At 40.1% G+C, this 19743-nt stretch overlaps 1 protein-coding gene across 26 annotated transcripts in view; it reads left to right on the forward strand.

The window, feature by feature from the left end:
* DLG2 (discs large MAGUK scaffold protein 2) overlaps positions 1-19743 on the forward strand; it is a 1068724-nt gene that overhangs the window by 967583 nt on the left and 81398 nt on the right. For all 26 annotated transcript variants that reach the window (XM_080375907.1, XM_080375911.1, XM_080375888.1 and 23 more), the window contains one exon: positions 16419-16595. In XM_080375907.1, coding sequence (XP_080232033.1) covers positions 16419-16595 — 177 coding nt within the window. The remainder of the gene's footprint in view (positions 1-16418; positions 16596-19743) is intronic.

Here is a 19743-nt window from a genome sequence, read left to right on the forward strand (position 1 = left end):
TTTACTCTTCCTCTAAAGAGGTTAAGTAGATCTACATGTTACTCATCAGATTTAATTTATTTGTGGTCTGCCTTTAAAAGACTGGCTTTGTATTTCCCTCTTACACACATTTGAATCATTCATCTCATTCTGGTAATTTATTACTGTTAATTCTATTGATTTGTTTTTAAACTTTGTCTACCGACACATCAAGTGCAGATGGTTCCACTGATTTGACAGGTCTGAAAGGCTCTTCTGTGGGTTCATCCTTAAACACATCCAGTAGTTGATTGTAAATAATTCATTTAGCTTTATTGCTATGGCCCTTTCTTTCCTGAGGTATCTTATTACACCCCAGTGCCCTGTGTAATTGTTATTTAGAAACTGAATGCTGCACAACCCTTACTGTAGTTATCCTCGCTGTTCTCCTTCATGGCAGGGAAATGCCATCCATCCTTGCTTTATAAAAGCAGAGGCGGGGTCCCAGCGACAGGCATTTGGTAAAGGACACTGAGTAATGAAACATTCATGCTTATAATTCCTCAAAATTATCTCCAGCTTTGAGCACTGAACTCCCAATGACTGATCTCACTGGCTAGAAGGTATCAGCTTTAAGGGGGGAGATGAATTAGATGCCAAGGATTGGATTCACGACAGCAAGTACACTGAGTGTTGGGATACCTACGGTAGCCAACCAGAAAAGCTAAGATAGAGATGTTTCTGAAGCTCTGACTCCTGCTGGTCTCCATGAGTCAGAGCTGGAAGGGACTACTTGCTGCCAGCCTGATTTTGGTGCCCACCTCCAGCTCTAGCAGGAGTTGGGTACCCCATTTCCCTCAGGCTGCTCTTACATGAGCTGCCAACAAGCATCTGAGGAGGTGGAAGACTATGTCAACAGTGCTGAAAATAATCTCTTAAGGCCAGGACAGCTTTTCTTTGTCCTGCTTTGTACCTTGGTTGTGAAAGGATTTGAGGGGGCACATCCTATTCTCAGTGTCCCTGCAGAGCACGGCAGTGCTGCCTGCCCCAAGCATCTGCTGCTGTCTGAACAGAGAGAGAGCCTGGATCAGGCACAGGCTCACACTGGAGATTAGCTGAAAGCATAGACATCTCCACTGTTGCATGCAGGAGACCCCTCAGCCTTATGTAAAGGGAGGAATACTAATACAAACTCTTAAAAACAAATTAAGAAAATGAAAAATCTCAATCCACCTCACTAAAGACCAGTAATGCAATGCAACTGATCAATTAGTGGCAGTAAATTATTGCTACAGCTGCAGGAGCTACAAAGATCTTCAGAAGTGGCCCTGCTACATGGGACCATATGTGGGAAGATTTTTTGAAATTATCCCTCAGAGGCAGTCACATGCTCAATGAGGGTTTGCTTAATAAATGGCTTTCTGGTAAAGATGCTAATGCCTGTACCTATTACTTAAAGGAAGAGCTCTTGCTCCTAACTTCAGGAAAGGATTTTAAGATACAGATTTTGAGATCATAAGGTAGAAGAACCTTTGAAGATAAATTATTTCATGCAGTCTATTTTTTAAGGGTTTTTTTTCATTTATATTTATTTCCTCACATTGTATTTTGTACTGACTTGCTTGTTTATATAGAAAAAATGAAAGTTGTTCATCGCAATGCAAGCTCGCTCTGTTTAGAGTCTTTCCATTAACTTGGTTCACTTTACAAATCTCACTGACAGAACTGCAGTGATAAATCATAGCTATGGAAAGGAAACATTTCAGACTTTGCTAGAGAAACAGATATTTCCTTAGCTGATGTTTGATGGGAAATAGTAAGTTAATGAGACAGAGACAGACACAAAACTGGTAAAAATATATTTGCACTGCTAGTCACAAATTGCATTAAACAACCAAATGGAGTTTGATCCTATAAGGCCAGAGGCAGGAATGGTAGAGCTAATGTAAGAGAAATGTTTGGATATTGGTGTAACAAAATGATTTAAAGACCACACATCTGGGAACCAAGTGCTGTGGTGTGGTCAATCTACAAAGGCAGATAGGCAAAGGTAGTTTGAAACTCCAGTTTACACTGTTTGGTGCTGTTTAATGCAACATAACGCTTTATATGCTATAGCAGCTTTCAGGTTGCTGAAGTAATCCAAATCATAAAATACAGCCCTCCATCAAGGAGACACAGGGTAGCCCTGGTCAACAATTCTCTGAGATAACGTCGGGATTGACACGTACATGTAAACTCCACAGCTCCAGAGTCCTTGTCCCTCCCTGGCCCCTCTGAGTTTTCCCAGCTCCCTGAGATGTCTGGCAGTCCATGGGTTGCCTATGCAGGATCCTGAGTGCTGGAAATTTTTCCTCCTCCACTGGCTGACTGGTGAGAGTCATCACCTACACACAGGGAGAACTGTCCGCAAAATGAAGAGTTCAACCTGTTTCTCCTTAAGCTGCAGATTTTTATGACTGGTCACCTGCAGATATTTCAAGTGTTTGGGGGGTGGGGCTAGGGGGTGGGGGGTGTCCCTCTGGATTGATTTGTTCATTTTTTTAAACACTGAAAATTTTCCATGTTTTTTCTCCTGTCGGCACTAGTGCAAGTTGTGCAGGCAATTAGAGTTTCCCACCTTCCATATCTATTTTCCTCTATAAAAGTGACATCAATATTTTTTTCCAGCTACCCTGGCTCTGAAGAAAGGTGCATCTGGCCAAGTGCCCCTCCTGTGACAGTGGTTAGCAGCAGACGATTAGGGAACATACAGGAACAGGGAACATATGGTCCGATCCTCTCCCCACTGTACACCACAGCCTTCTTCAAAGAAAGCATCTTTACTCAGTGCCTAAATCACCCACTAAATTGCATTGCTGTTTTCATGTTGGAAGTTGGAACAAATACAAAGTTTCCATGGCTTGCAATTGCGGCTATGAAATACTAACATGACTAAGAACTGGTCCAAGCAAAAAAATCTTGCTGAATGTTTCAAACAATCTTGTCCACATGAAGTGAAAGAAAAACAGCTCTTCAGTCAGACATTTGTTTGTTCGCTTTCTTGCTTGTTTGTTTTTCCATGACTCCCTGGGCTGTCAGAATCAAAAAAAGAACTTACTTTTGGGTCTCTATTCTGTCATTCTGTAAGACTCAATTCATTTTAATGGCGCAGGTTTTGTATAGGCAAATGCTAAATGACAGTGTAATTTACACTGCAGGCTTTTCCAGCAAAATATGTAGCTTCAGTATATGCTTCCTTCTATTGAAATCAAAGAGATTGCACCTTTTATGTTTAATTTGCCCATCACAGCCATTGATATGGCCACTTTGCCGTACTCTTTGAGCATTTCACAATACTCTTCTTAGTAGGGAAACAGGGCATCAAATTAGAGAAATGTTCACACCATCTACACCAGCCTATTTTCCTCATTTAATGTAAATGCTCTGGATTCTTTCTTTCCCATAGGTACCTAGCTCTCTCCTTTACTCTCTAGGAAGTTTAGTTTCCTCTAATAATCTCTACATTGCACTTGATTTGTTTTCCCAAAACACAAACAAAAGAAAGCCTTCTCTACTATAAGCTGACAGTCACATGGAGGGTGCCTACACTGCCCGAAGATGAGCTACCAGATATGCTGTAGTTCCTAATCATTACAGTACAGCCGTATCAGCCATGGTGAAGTACGACTTTAACACAGCTATAATGCTGTCCAGGTTGGTTTAGTATCGGTACACGATTCTGAAGAACATCACTTGAACTTGTGCATAGCTTGAGCATATCTGTACCACCCTCAGTTACATACATCAAGGAACTTTTAAGCAAAGTGAACTATTTTTACCCACTGCAGAAAATTCTGTCTCTCAGATACCAAAGATTGACTGCCGTTTTATACAGAATATACATTACAAATTCTTGATATGTCCCAAAGTGATAAATATGACCTGAGATAAATTCCTGTGTCTCAACATATTTTATACATCAGTCCTTCTGAATAGATATGACCATAGGTAATTTAGCCTGGAGAAGACCATCCTAAGGTTGTATGTCTAACCCTCCTCTCAAAGCAGAGTCAGATTCAAATTTACATTAAGTTGCTCAGGGCCTTGTCCAGCTGAGTTTTTAGTTTCTCCCAAAACGGCCAAACGTCTGTAGTGCCCCACCAATGCTCACCATCCTCCTGGTGAGACCCTGCCCTCTCCCACATGTTCAGAGCAGCTCCACTAGCGATGAACTGATTCCTGAGTAACACAAATGTGAATGCGGTCCAGTGCTGTTTCTTATTCCTACATGGTTTGTTATATCAAGGATGGATTTCCAGAAAATTTTTTGTCATGCTTTCTCTGGATTTCTCTACTGCGAGAGTGAGATTTGCTCCTCCTTTCTATGAGTGTTGACATCATGCATCTTCCTTCGTAATGGCAAGGTTTGTTTTTCTTATAGAGGCTTTTCCTCCCCCAGAGTAGAATAGAATAGAACAGAACAGAACAGAATAGTCCAGTTGGAAGGGACCTACAAAGATCATCTAGTCCAACTGATGACACTTCAGGCTGACCCAAAGGTAAAGCACATTGTTAAGGGCATTGTCCAGATGCCTCTTAAACACTACTAGGCTTGGGGCATCTACTGCCTCTCTAGGAATCCTCATCAAATGCCTCAGCAAGCAACATAAAATGAGGAAGTTTTTGGATCAGCCCATGATGAACATGACATGCAAAGACATGCTTAAACTGATCTCTTCTACAACCTTCCCAGCTACAAAACTGTTGTGTAGAAGACATTATTCAATATTTTTTAAACAACAGAGGAAAGATGCCAGCATAACCTATAAGTCAGTGAGGGAGTTACGGATCATTTATAGCTTCCAAAGACATAAACTAGATTTTTGTCATTGCTGCCTCAGTCTTGTATTTCCTGCCCATACACATCTAACCTTAAGGTGTATCATGTTCAAGCTTCCAGCCTGACACAATCATTTGATTCAGGCTTAGGAAACGGTGGTGGTGTATAAGCTTTCAAAATGAGTTTTACATGCTGAAATATGCAGGTAACTTTTTAAAAATGAATTTCATAGAAAATATTTACTGATGAGCAATATTAGAAAAGCAACTGCACCCATAAATTATTTTCTACTACATACAATGTGTTATGGCACAAGTAAATCTCAATGCATAGCTTTAAGTACATGTAACTTGCTTGAAATTAGTCAGATTACTGAAATACAAAAGAAAAGCATTTTAGGAGCTTGACTCACAAGACTGCTGTTATTTGCCTAAACTTAAGGACATGGCTTTTGATAGACATTTCCCATCTAAAACTAATTGCTAAGCAGAAGTAAGGGTTCATGGTAATTTTTTTTTTCTACGGGAGAGAGGAATGTCTTAAAATCAAGGTAAACTTAAGCCAGTATACGTAGAAAAATTTCATGGCAGAGGGAGGGAGAACAACACAGCTGGTTTTCCTGGAAGATTTATTTTTAGGCTTTTTATTGCCATGAGAGTAATTTTAAATGAAGATATTAAAAGGAAAGGTGTCAGTTCTTTTGCTTAGTGTCCTTAAATTAGAAATTACACACAGAACAAGGAAGTGTCACTATGGACAACACCATCAAAACTCTGAGATTTTTCAATGCAAGCAGAAAAAAAAAAAAAAAAAAAAAGGCTTATCCTAGGTCCTAGCACCATCCAAAAGCAAGGAATCAAAGTGCTTCTGTTCCACACCAGACCTTCATCTTGTCAGCCTTGGAGCAGCTTAAGGCAAATTCTGTCAGTCTTAAAGCTGCTTAGGGTAACGTTTTCAAAGTAACTCAGCAATTCAAAGTCTAATCTTCATTGAAAGTCAACAAAGCCTAGGCCCAGATGTGCTTAATTTACCTTTAAGAATGGGAAGCAGGAACTTCTGATGTTACCCTTAATGCTGCTTTTGAGCCCTTGCAAGCTAGCGTTCGCAGGGAAGGCGGGTGTGGATAATGCAATGGAGTGAATGATGAGCTGCAGGGAGCTCAGTGCAGCATGGGCTTAATTTTGTGTTTAAAGGAGAGAGGCTAAGAAATTCAGCATCATCCTCTTGCAACTTTGTTTAATAAATATTAAAATACATATTGCTCCTGTTAAATATTTTAGGTAATAGTGGTTGATCAGCACTTTTTGCTTCAAAGTCTGTTTCCAACAAGACTTTCACGCATAGTGAAAACACCGAGTCTAACCATTTAGAAAAAGAAACCACAATGTTTTTACACTGATGAGGTGACACCTAAGACCATTGTTTTTATTTGCCCTTTCTGTTTGTTTCTGCATTTGTGTATTCTGGCATCTTATTTTTGAGCTTTTCTACATGAGAAGTGGATGCTAATGAAAACTGAGCTTTTGAGGTATTTATTTGACTCTAGAAGATAGATGGAGGTTTATATAAAACATCATCTACTGGGAAAATATTCAACTCAATCACAGAATAAAACTTAGTGGGATAAACCTCTTTATGACAGGTAAGCATTGACAGGTAATAGTTCAAGGAACCCACAGAACTGGTTGACCAATTAGTACATCTCTTCTCACAGCCGCTGCTTTTTCAGGCAAACTTTCTCTGTTAGTTCCATTATAGTTTAGAAGATTTCAGCTGAGTTCAGCTCAGGCCTTTGGCAATGTTCCATACTTGCTGATTTCTAGAGTTCCACCTTGTAAATCTGAAACCTTTAGAGATTTCATGTTTGGCCTCATGAACCAGAGGTTACGCAGAGTCACTTGACCTTTGTGACATAAAGATACAGCTTTAGACTTCGACAGCATTTCAATCTTTGCAAAATCACCCTTCTTTAAAAGCAACAAAGTCAAAACCAAACATTAATTGCATAGCTTCCAGTTAAGTTTGCTAAAACACAAACGGCTCTATCAGCAACCTCCCACTGATTGAGTAAACTGTTAATGAGCTCTTCAAGTTTTGGCCTAGAGACAAAAGGTTTTCATGATTTCTCAAACAGTTGCATCCAGCAGAGTTTATGGATTTAGTACATTTCTCCACGTTAGGCAGGAGAATTAATTTCCATAATAATTTTCCATTGTTTTCCATGGTGTAGTTCCCGTATGTATGTGGCTCCTCAGTATTTCAGCAGAACCCAGTCAGCTGACACACTAATACTGGAAATCTTAACTTCTTCCTCTTTCATTGTCAAAGGACAACATTCGAAGCCAAGCAGAAACCATTACTAAAAAAGAGCTGTTGCAAATATCTTGACTTTTCCAAAATGCTCTCTCTCATCAAAGGCAGAGCAGCCAACATTCTGTCTCGTTAATAGTTTCTCCTAGTCTTTGCCTGTCTACACTTTTTCAATAGCTGGAGCACAATTCTTTTTCAAAAGCAATTTCTAAAGGTTGAAATGTATAAACAGATTTATTATGATATGATCAAAAGAGCACTTCCATGCTAGGAAAGTCTGCAGATTTACCCACCTCTTACCCTTCTTGCAACATAAGTAAGTAAGAATATTCTGATTGACAACACTCCAGTTGATTTCAGGGCGGGGGGGGCGTAATATTTCATTTTACCATCGCAATTGTCCAAATTTTGGCTGGTGGTGTCTTTTTCAGTACTAGAAGCATTCTGCTTAGTCCATTTCTTAATCACTCTTTTTGTTGACATTATGTTCAAATTACACAAATCGTACATGCAGCTCATTTTTCCATAGGAAGGCTCTCTCTTACTTTAGTTCTCCACATCTAATATCCTTGTCCAAAAAAACCAAGGAACCCATCATATATCTGGCTGGTAGTAATAATTATGTTATCAGTGGGGTTCCTTCGTGTGCTGAGAATTTTCTTTTGATTATAACCCAGTGGAAGCACAATGAATTCTGTGGGCAGCCTAGCCAGAATATAATTTTAAAAGCTCCTAACAGATACGGGTCATGATTAGGATGAAGAGAAAGCAAATGCAAGCTACAGGGTAACTGAGACAGCTACCTTGCAGACCCTTGAAAGCTACTGTAATATTTAAAACTACAGTAAACCGATTACTTTAAACATATGTATAAATGCGGTGCCTTTTTACAGTGTATTCTGTATTAGAAGGAGGATACACCTGGGAGCAGGGAGGGAGAGGCGTGGCTACAGGCTGTGCTACACAGATTCACAATGTTCATTTTAGGTCTCATTGTCTTTGAAAGAAATGTTTTCTTTTATTTATTTTATCTTACTTATTTTCCAGGGGAGGGGGAAGAAGTCCCTAAATTAATATTCTCTGACTCAGCAAATTAGTTAATATTTCTTTGAAACTAAAAATGGCAGAATAACTGTTTGGCTCCTGTGTCAAACTATGCAATTCACAGGTTGCAGTTTCAGGCAGCTTACCCAGTAGTTTGGCCCTGGTTTGACATGCAGGCACATTTCCTTTCTGGATATGGATAACCTTAAAGGTCACATCACAGGAATCTGTGATGAGATGCTGCAGAGATTCCTCAGACAGAAACCAGAGATGCAGTCAAGCAGCAGTTTCACTTAGTCTGCATGGGAAGGAAAACAAACAAACCCAAGAAGAACACAAATTTCACATTATTTTAATGCATAATGCACAGGCCAGGACAAGGTCAGTCAAAAATGACCTGATTTCTTTAAAAAAAAAAAACAACAAAACAACCAAACAAACAAAAAACCAAAAAAAACTTAGAACAAACCTGGCTTAAGTTTTCCAGTTTGCTATGAAATTCAAATCTCACTCACAAGTCTGAGGTTTTATTGTGAAATCTCACAAACAAATTCAGGAGTGCTGAAGAAGCACTCCAGAATCGAGATGCTACCACAGATCTTCTCTGGAGTTTCTCAAAATGCCTAAGGCCAAATCTAATTAGTGTTCTGACCCAAGGCAGTCTCCCAGCTTCAAAGCAAACCTCAACGCTGCAAGTGTGGAATACACTGAGTACAATGCAAGTGTATTTAAAAGCTTCTGCATTTATCACAGATGATACTGCAGCCAGTTTTTCCCAGTCAATAAATTATGGAAAGAGTCCACGCACATGCTCACAGCTTGATACTGGGTTCAGGTGTTTGCAAGCAGAAGGGGAATTCAATTTGGCACTTTTATGCCCTGTGAGATGCTGAAGAAACAGAAAGTGGTTGTACCCTGAAATGAATTCCCCTTGTGCCAGCACAAAAGAAGACATGAAAGAGCTTCACTTTCTCAAGCAGCCTTTCGGTTCCCGCTGGAAGAGCTTAAAGCCAGGAAACCTGGGAGTAATATGAGTTCTGCCCATGTCCACAGCTGAAAGACTAAAGCTGCCAGTCCTTCCTCACCCTGGGCTGTGAGAGATTTTGCCGTTATCATAGGACCTCGTATGGTGTTTCATAGTAAGACCATGGAAGTGCAACATACTGATTTGATATTTTTCTGGAAAATGTTGATGTACATTTTTCAGTACAGAAGAACCCATCTTCTGCAGAGAACATAAAGTTCCCTTTGGGTGCTACAGACCCCAAAAAGCCCATCGACAATGTAAACATTGGTTCATAGGAGCCGACATTAAGAATCATGGTCGGAACTGCAAAATGAACAAAATATTCCCTAAGGACAAATGGCAGTCCTTTTTCTTGATATAAACACCATAAAGAATATATCTCCCTCCCTTTAGTGATTTTTTTTTCTGGAACTAATACTGCGGTCTCCAATCCTTTTTTCATTGAAATCCATGGCATAACTGTCTGCCAAATTCCCACTAGGAGCTAAATGATAAAGAATGGCTTGGACTGAATAGAGAAATTGCTGAATGAAGTAAAGAAATAATATGGTAGCAAACGGAAAAGGCTTGGATGCAAATGTGCCTTAAGGGCAGCTTCACTCCCTCAGGGTCTCCATGAGCACTATCAGCTATGCTAACACCCAAAGCTACACACGGCTGGGAGCATCCCCCAAGGCCCACCGCAACAGCCTGTATCCCATCCTTTATGTCCTTCTCTCCACCATAAAAGGGAGAAGCATCCAGGCTGTTGGTGGGAATGGTCCCTGACCTGTGCTAACTTCCAAAGGGAACATAGCAACCACATTGCAGTGCCCTGGCGTGGCTGAATTCAGTGGAGCCCAGCAACAGCACAAGGGGCAACAGGCACACGCTGAAGCATGAAAAGCTCCACCTGAGTATGAGGAAAAGCTTCTTTACCTTGAGGGTGACAGAGCACTGGAATAGGCTGCCTAGAGAAGCTGGGGAATCTTCTCTGGAGACATCTAAAACCCACCTGGATGTGATTCTGCGCATCCTGCTCCATGAGAACCTGCTTGAGCAGGGGGTTGGACTAGATCCTCTCCAGAGGTCCCTTCCAGCCCCGACCATCCTGTGATTCTGTGATAACACAAATGCTGTTAACACTGTCCCTCTCACCCCAGCTGCAGTGATTAAGTTGAGAGACTCAGCTTCATGAAGACTTGCAACATCATTAAGATAGGGAAAAAGGAAAGAAAGGAAAAAGAAATAAATTAAAGGCAAGGCAAGGCAAGTTGTAAGTACAAAGCCAAACTTTCAGATCTTTCTTGTTGAAATCACATTGCTGTAGTATACTCCTAATAAAAGCTGTTCTTCAAAACAGTCCCCTCCAGCTCTTTCAGTGGAGGTGACAATGTACAACAGGACCACCCCTAGCACAGGGGCTGTTCTGGCAGCCCCCAGTCGCAACAAACAGCATCTAAGAGCTTCCCACACCTCACAAGGACAGAGCAACTTTTTCATATGCTTTACACATAGGATTTACCTGTTCAGCTTCTCCAGACGTAAACAAGACCTGGAGAAGTCAAGTCTTTACTGACATGCCACTCCGTGAAAATTTAACCCTTTTAATAGCATCTCAATTGTATTGCAATGGCTGTTCTTATCACAGAGCTGCTGTGCTCTCTGTTGTAGCTATAGAAATGAATTACACTAGGGTTTCTTTCATTTTCTTCTAATGTTTTCTTCAAGCTCAGCCTGCAAGTGGGTGGAAATCCACCTATTACTGAGAGTGCAGAAAAGACAGCTATGAAACTTGGGGTCTGATTCTGACTATGATGCCAAATCACTGTCTAAAACCAGACGAATGCTTAAACCTCTGTGCACTGTATTTCCCCATCTGTGAAAAATAGATAGGGCAGGGGGTAGGGGGTTAGATGTGGAGAAGAAGAAGAAGAAAGTATCTTTCCCTTATGATGATGCTATAAAACCTGATGTCTGAGAATCTTTGCTAAGGAAATTCTCAGAGGAAAGAGTAATATCCTTAAGTGGTGTAAATGCAGATATGCTGGCAGATTGCAGAAGAGTTAAGAATATTTACAGAAGCTGAAGATCTCTCTTGCTAAATGTTGTCATTTCATAATCAAGTGAATGGCAAAGAGCAGTCTGTAAATTTATGTACAAACTCCCATCTGTGCCACAAAAAGAAGAAAGTAATCTCAAAGATGCAAATAAGTCTGCCACACGGTACCTGAAGTGTAAGAAATTGAGATTACTGGTCATAGTGCAGGGATATGGGAGTTGAAGATTTGGGGGGGTTGCACTGAACATACAGGAGCATTCAGCAAAATATATTGCTGTGCTGTAAATTCATTAATATCCCTTGCCTTGTTAAGATCATGAAGACCACTAACTCACAAATGGCGTTTACAGCGTTAGCTGAGGAAGCTAGGTTTCTCTCTTAAATTCACTTTTCTGCCACAGGCTTAGCAAGATCAATTAGTCTTTCTATACCTTATTTTTCATTTTTAAAATGCTGGTAACAACATAGGCATGGTGGGTGCCAATAGGCTGCAATATATGGGATTGCACAATGAATTGATTTTCTATTTCCTTAAAGCTAATGTATTTTCTCCTGTCTAACGTTTGTTACCCTAGATGCAAGAATACATGTCATTAGAAATAGAAATTTACTGCACAATGCAACTTAGCTTTTGGACATACCTCAGATGTTGAAGTATGTATGCTAAGTGGAAGGAAAAAAAAGTCCCCATTTTAGTGGTCTTCACTTCCACGTAGATCCCTCACTGCATGTTTGGCAGCATCACAGCTTGGCAATGGCAGTATTTTCATTTCAAAAAATTTTTGAGGAATGCATTTTCATGCTGTTGTGAAATGCTTGTCTCACATTTTACGCTGATGTGGGCTCCTAAAAATGATTAAGAAGCACCCAAGTGCAAAAATAAAACCTGTTATGTTCTGTCCAAATTACTGCTGATATTAGCCTAGTGTAATGATCACTTCTGAAGCTTGGAATAATATCAGGGAAGCAAGGCTCACTTAATCTTAAATATTTGTGATATCCAGCTTGTTCTAAATTTTTGCAGCTCGTGCTTCACTTCTCAGAGCAGTGTTTTTGATTTTCTACAAGCAGGAGGCTTTCACCAAGCAGAGAGCAGCAATACTTAGCACTTGAATAGCACTTTTCACTTTCAAAATACTGTACAGATATTAAACAGTTTTCCTCAAACTCATGGAAAAACTGGGAATTGAGAAAAAAAAATTAAAGATGTTAATGGAAATCCCATGCATATAATTTCTGCCTGTGATAATCACACCCATTCATTTTGCTGTTTTTCTAATAAGGGAACTAAGATGGCCGAATCATGATTTCACCACATTTGTTTAACTAGTTTGCAGCAAGCTCTGTTCCTTATCTCAGTGTTTTATCCACATCTGACAGTAATCACTGGGCTTGCTATATTTGTAACCTCAAAATGTGTTATCTATCCTATGTAACCCAGGGTCTTGTTTGTGAAATGCACTGTCTAGAAGATACCGAACAGGAATTTTTCTGGTGCTGGCGTGATCATGACATCGGTGACAGCTCTAAAATGAAAATTAAGTAATTCAAACTGATCTCCTTTGTTATTAAAAATTGACTATCCCAGTTCAAAGGTAGACTTAATCAGCTGACTGGAAAAAAAGAGCCCTTACTGCCATAGAAAATGTTCTGTTCTGTATGATCCCACAAGAGCTGAACAGTGGATGCAAGCAGCCAACTGAGGATGTAAAACACTTGGAAGAAGCACTGCCTTTTAAGATGTGCTTTTATCAGTTGTGGAGAAAAAATGGAGCAGCTGTTAGTATCCAAGCCTGTCAGATAAGTGCTATTAGAAAGCTGTAAGCTTATTGAGTTTATTATTCTTTAAAATTGCAGTAGAAGACACTAAAAATGAGTTACAGCTCAGTGCCTTGAAGAACTGCTTGAGCAACCCATGAATACGCCGACTCAGCTATATGAAAAGGCATAGTCATGTTAGCCAGTTCAGAAAGCTCTTTAGCTCTGTTGAGGAGGCTCTGCCTCCGGTATCTGCACTACGTGTGCTTGTCTTCCGTAGCATCACCTCTAACGCGTCACCGAGAGAGGCACTGTGACGTGTCTTCATGGGTTAAATCCTCCGGCTGCTTTGAATAACACATCTTGGCTGTTTCTTTTAGACATTTCATTTTGGAAGAGTATTTGTCTGGGAGAGTTACAGCAGGCAGGTCCTGATCTAACTGGAAGGAAAATATGGTGCTCATCTCTCAGAGAGGGGTGATGGGTGTCTGTGCAAGGGTGGGTCTCTTGCTGGTTGCTTATATCCTCTTCTCAACGAAATATTTCGCAAAGACGCTACTACATTTTAGCCTTTCCTCTGATATTCCCTATGGCATGGCAGAACCTAAGGCATCCAAATCGTACTTACAGCCTGAGAACTGAAAGGAGGAGGTGAGGATGGATGTGTCTACATGCATACAAGGGTGCCTAGAGTGAAGATCTCCATTTGTTTTATAGCTGTGCCAACTGCCACCTTGCAAAAGCATGTTTTACAGAGCCAGCAATGTTATCAAAGTTGTAAGATTAAACACAGCTATGCTATCAGCTTAAACCTCCTCTGAATCTGAAATGTTTAGGAAAGAGCACTGAAGACAGCTCTCATCTCATTTTCATTTACTAATGGAGTAATCAACATCTGTAGAGCACGCAGTCACAAAATCTTTTGCTCAATGAAAAGTGTGCTCAAAAATTCTCTTGTCTGAGATCTATAATCCCATTTTAATTAGCATTGCACATGATTACTCCAATCAGAGTAAGTCAGCAGCAAACATTGCCATCTGCATTCATGGTTAACATCAGTTAGCATAATGGCAGTCAGTGATTTTAAGTTAATACGAGGGTGCAAATGTCTTTTCAAGGACAAAGAACATTGCTCTACTTTCTTTCTACTACTTAGCTTTTGAAGCACACCCTTCATCTTAGAACTTGCCAAATATGGGGCATTTCCAATTTGGCGTGTGTTTTACAGCTGGGATGTGACAGTCTTGCATATTCTCTGCAGCAGAAGATGCAGTCATTTGTTTTGAATAATTTAATTATGCATGGATGCAGGATTGTATTACATCTGCCCAGTCTTCAGCAGGGTTGCCAACCATGTGGTTAGAATTTCAAGGTGTTGATAGGCTTCTATGGCAAGGTATACAATTATTTAGTGAATTTTTAAGACAATGACTGTGCAATACAGTGGTAAAACTCAGACCGCTGCATGCTGTTAAGGGCCATAGGGACAGCATGATAACGTTGCTTGCGTGTGCCCTGCTATTTCTCCAGAGATCAAGTGTCATTAATTGGTTAAGAAGAGGTGATGATGATACTTAGCTGCTTCTGGATTTCTGTGCTGCTTCATCACATGTTCTCACAGAAACCCTCATTTGAAAAAGCAGCAGACAACCTGCTACTGATAAGAATCTTTTATGAGTTAACATTTTTACTAAGATACAGCCAAGTTTTCATAGGAATTTCAAAGGTTACGTGCAGTCCAAGAACATCTACCAGGAAAGACACAAGCATATCTGAGCTCACGAATTATGTAAAATTCAGCAGTCTTCATCCTCAGAGAAGGGAATTATTTGGGCTTTTCTGAAGATGTTAGTGCCTGACTAAACTTTTTAAGAGAAGACGTATTCCAAATACCATTATTTCCTCCTTCTGAACCAGAACTTTCATGCAGGATGAGGGCTTGCGAGAGCTTTTAAATTATTTTGGCTGCATAGTTACAACTCTGATAACCATTTTTTATTAACTTCTCATTATGAGAAGTAGCCTTGAGTATTTTAAATCTACCCATAAAGCTGCTGTAATCATTCTCTGCAATTACACTACAATACACAACAATTAATTATATCAAATCCTTCTCACAGAAGTGTTTACCAGGGAGGAGATTGCCATGGCTTTATTTCTGACAATAGAAGAGTAGGAATTATTATACACCTCTTGGGGTTTTACTGATCTAACATTTCTGAAGTCAGGGCTATAATGATATTATTTTCCCTATAGGAAATAAACATCAGTTCTTGACAGACATGATCTTTAAACAGTATTTTGCATGGGGAAAATATTCCCGTGTATTTTTTCCTGTAAGAAACCAAGATCTGGATGTTTAGCTAAATAACTCCAATGAGCAACCTGCACTCATGGACAGCCTTGCTGGGATTCATGTACAGGGTCTTCCCCTGAGAAACTGGGGCGTCCCTATCCTGCAGACTGCTGGTTTATGTGCCGGGCATAGGACTGGACAAGGCTGAGAATTGGTATCACCGTAGCTTGGTAATACAGAGCTCAGGGCAGGCTGGAGATCTTTCCCAGGATCTAGATTGAATAGTTAGGCAGTAAGTTTATACTGAATTATGCCCAGCCACAGTTTGATAGCCAGGCACCTTAAAATCTCAGTTTGTGCTTATGGAGTCCCTAGATTTGTATATACAACCTATATTATTACATACGTCCTATACATAGGACTTCTTTGTGTAGGCATACCCAAGGTAGAGGTCTGCTTCAGACTGGTGGAAAACATCTTCAACACCAAAGGATATAACTAGGTCTGCTTGACCAGGTGCTGCACTGCTGGATGCGGGCAGTGAAAGCAGGGGTGCTGTGTGTACCCTGAGTGCATTTGGAGGGGTGTATGTCAGACGTGCTGCTCTGGTCAGGCCGTCTTTCAGTTTAGTTTCAGATTTCAGTAATCCAATGTGTTCAACCTAACACAGCTCCAGGACATGAACCAGAGCACCGTGAGCAGGAATAATGAAAGGATTCTCTCTGAAAGCTCAGTTCTGGTCTGAACTAGATGCTAAGAAGAGAGGTGCCTCCATTCAGCTAAAGAACTGCATTACCCTGAGCATGGGTTGGGTCCCTTGTCCTCAGTCCTCCCAATGCACGTGTGTCTGCAGACCCGAGTGTGAGAACAAGACACCTCAACAGCCACAAACTGCTACTGGCAAGGTGGCAAGAGGGGCTTCTGACTAGATACTCTGATCTGGTGATTGTTCTTTATGAAGTCAAACAGTAATTACCATACTTTACTGTTCTGTTTCTCTTAAAAAAGAAGAGGATTCTCTAAAGATTAACTTCACAGTGGAAAGTTTTCCTCTGAGAAAGACCTTTCCCTTTGGAAAGGAGCAAGGGTTAGCTGCAACATCAAATACACTAAAATGTTCAGAAGTAAATCACCCACTTCGTATCTTCATTTCCTTTTACAGAGCCATGTTTGACTATGACAAGAGCAAAGACAGTGGCCTCCCAAGCCAAGGACTCAGTTTTAAGTATGGAGACATCCTTCACGTCATCAACGCCTCGGACGATGAATGGTGGCAGGCGAGGAGGGTCACTCTGGAGGGAGACAGTGAGGAGATGGGAGTTATACCCAGCAAAAGGAGGTGAGTGCTCATCCTTTCTACTTCCTTGGCCATGATATTAAAATATTTCATTTTATTCTGAAGACAGGGCTCATCAATCTACTGAAAAAATGGGGGCAGTAGAGGAAAATCTCATAGTTATTATTGGAAGAGTTGGAAGATAGGATTTTTGCTGTGAGATTTAAAGACCTCAGGCTGTTTAACTGTGCTGAAAAGAAACTCCGACGGTCACCCAATTATACTGTATTAGCAACGTCACAAAGAAGGGGTGGGGAGGGAGAGAGAGCACTGTCTACTAAAAAGCTTTGGCAGAAAAAGGAGTAACCAGAACCCGAGTCTGGGAATTAGCTCTGAATTTGAAGTAGCGCACATGTTTTAACGTCAGGGCGATTACCCATTGCATCAAACTGCTAAGGGATGTAATGAATGTCTTGACATTTTCAAATCAAGACTGTATGTCTTTCTTTTGAAAGTGTAATAGAATTAAACTTCTCAGCCTGTGTGATGTAAAAAAAAATAAAATAAAAAATTATGTAATGGTCCTCTGTGACTTCAAAATCTGTTAATTTAATCTCTGCCTCCTGGAAACTGATGGATAATAAATATCACAGAAAATTTTCATATAATGTAAATGAAGGAATTTTTGTCCATTATCCAAGCTAAATCTGAATCTTTGTTTAGCTGTGATGGATTCATGCTGAATGACAGAGAGAGAACTGACATCTGCATCTCTCTCATTGTTTATTTACTCTGTCTAGGTGCTTTGGTAAAATTGGCCACAAGTCTCTGATAGTATCACTACTACCACACAAATCAGTATGACTTTCTGCTCTGTTGATAGTTGCTATAGAAAGGTCAAGAACTGAAAAGGTAGGAGGAAAATGAAATCTGTCAAACCACATTATATTTCTCTTTTGCAGCAATGCTCCCATACTGCATATAAACTCTCTATTCCTAGCCATTTCACTTTAGCATTAATATAAAAATTATCATGCCCTTTTTTTGTAGTGTGGAAGTGGGGCATCTGATGCTCTACAGAGCACCTGCTGCTGTTTCAAGAGAGTTGGTCCAGGTGCTAATAGAACTTACAGTAATCCTTGTTCTAAATCATGTAAAAGTAAACTGAAAGGCCATCAAATACCTTGTTGACATAAGCCTCACAAGGACCTTATTTTCTTTAACCACGACCATGTTTGAATAGCAAGCACACCAGGATTTTCAGCAAAAAGCAATTTTGGAGTTGATTAATAGAAATAAAAACTACATTGTAACTTTTAAGATGGGGAAAATGTGCTCATTAAATAGATTTAGTCTCCAGATATTGAAAAAGGAACACTTGCCTGCTATTAACCGCTACAGTAAATACTGTTGTGATGACATGATTGGAGCACACATGGGAAAAAAGTCTGTTCAGCTGTTACTGAGGGAAGTATGCACACAAAGTTCACTGACAGTGTGATGCTTACTATGAAAAGCTACAAAAAGCTGTCATGCATAATAAAACAACTATAAGGGATAAAAGGGCAAAGCAAGGCAAACGATTAAGATGTATCTTCTGTAAGGCAGAGAGGACATAAGTGCCTAAAGCTTATTGGGTTACCAGCACAGTGATGTTTTCAAGGACAAAAGATAAAGGCTCTCTAATCAAGGTCAGACGTATGATACAGCCTAGGAAAAAGGTGTGGCTTAAAAAACACTGGGAGAAAAAAAAAGGGGGGGGGGGGGGGGAATGAAAATAGATTGGTTAGATTCTAAAAATAAGTCTTGAATTTGAAAGGATGCTCTCCACTTGTCATCCCGATTCTTCAGTAGCGAATCTGAGAGCTCTGGAAAAATCAATGGCATCTGATTTTCTGTCTGCGTTAATGTAATGATGTGATACACCTGAGCTGGGCTGGGGGGAGGTTGCTAGTATTTCATAAAAGGTTGCAGTTGTACAAGGTTATTTTTTCCAATGCACTGAAAAGTGAGTATTATTTCCTTTCTGTGGATTCTGGATGATCCCTCAGAGCCCGGGAGACTGATGTGCTTTTGCCAGCATCTTCTGTGGTCATTTACACCACCCAAGGGGAAGATGAGCAATCAATGCATACAGAGAATAACGCTCATCATACTTGCCTGAACGTACTAATTCAGGGTTGAATTTCCTCTGCAGGTGTGGGCTATTGACCGTGAGAGGCTTGATATAAAACAGAGTAGTCCTGGGATTCATTTGACCAAATGTAGGCAACTATGGCATGGAAATCTTCAGTTAAGCTGTTTACTCCAGGATGCTGTATCTCTTATGGTTTATATGTGACTATTTCTATAGGCATTGCATTATATATAATATGGCATATGTCATACCTAGCAGTAAATTATGCCTTGTGATAGCACAGGAGAAAAAGGAGCATCTGCAGCCGTTTTTTGGGCTGTGACTTGTCCTGCAAGCCCAACTTCCTATGATGTTGTAGGCTGAAGAGATTTTATATTTGTCTTGTACCTTTCAATCCCTCATTTATTTCTGTTACTTTTCTTTAGGGTTTTGTGAGGGGTTGGTTTGGTGGGGTTTGTTTTTGGGGTTGGTGGGGTTTCCTTTTGGTGTTGCACTTGGACTCATTCTGCCTATGTACGCAGGCAGGAATACTGCCGCATGGGACTGTAACATTTTTTGTGCTTTGGGTCAGGCAGAAGCTACACAGATCCAGGGATTATTAGTGCTAGGATGAGTCTTTTAGCTGTCGCTTTACTACTTGATCTCCTGTCCAGCAACAGCTAATATACAATTCCTACATTTTTCACAAGTGAAACCATTATCAAATAGTTCTGAAAGCCAGTGACTGCTTTGATTTTATTTTGGTGTGTATATATATGTATACAAATACATGTATATATGTATATATACACACAAAGCCATAACATGTACATTATATTACTTCTTTAAGGTGCTGTGTAATGGTAACTGCTGTCCAAGTGTTTAGGTTTCTATGTTTTTTACGTCTTTTTATAGGAGAGCCCTTCACACAGTGACATTTTAGCATAAGCTAAGAGAAATTTTGAAAGATAAATCAAGACTTCATACTCTGTTTCTCCCCTATGAGATATGTGTTATACCAGAAGAAATCATAATTTATAATTACAGGGGAGCTGCCATTCATTATTCTCTCCAGGATGTTTGATACATTACCAG

Source organism: Falco punctatus (assembly GCF_963210335.1).
Source record: "Falco punctatus genome assembly, chromosome: 2".
NCBI lineage: Eukaryota > Metazoa > Chordata > Aves > Falconiformes > Falconidae > Falco > Falco punctatus.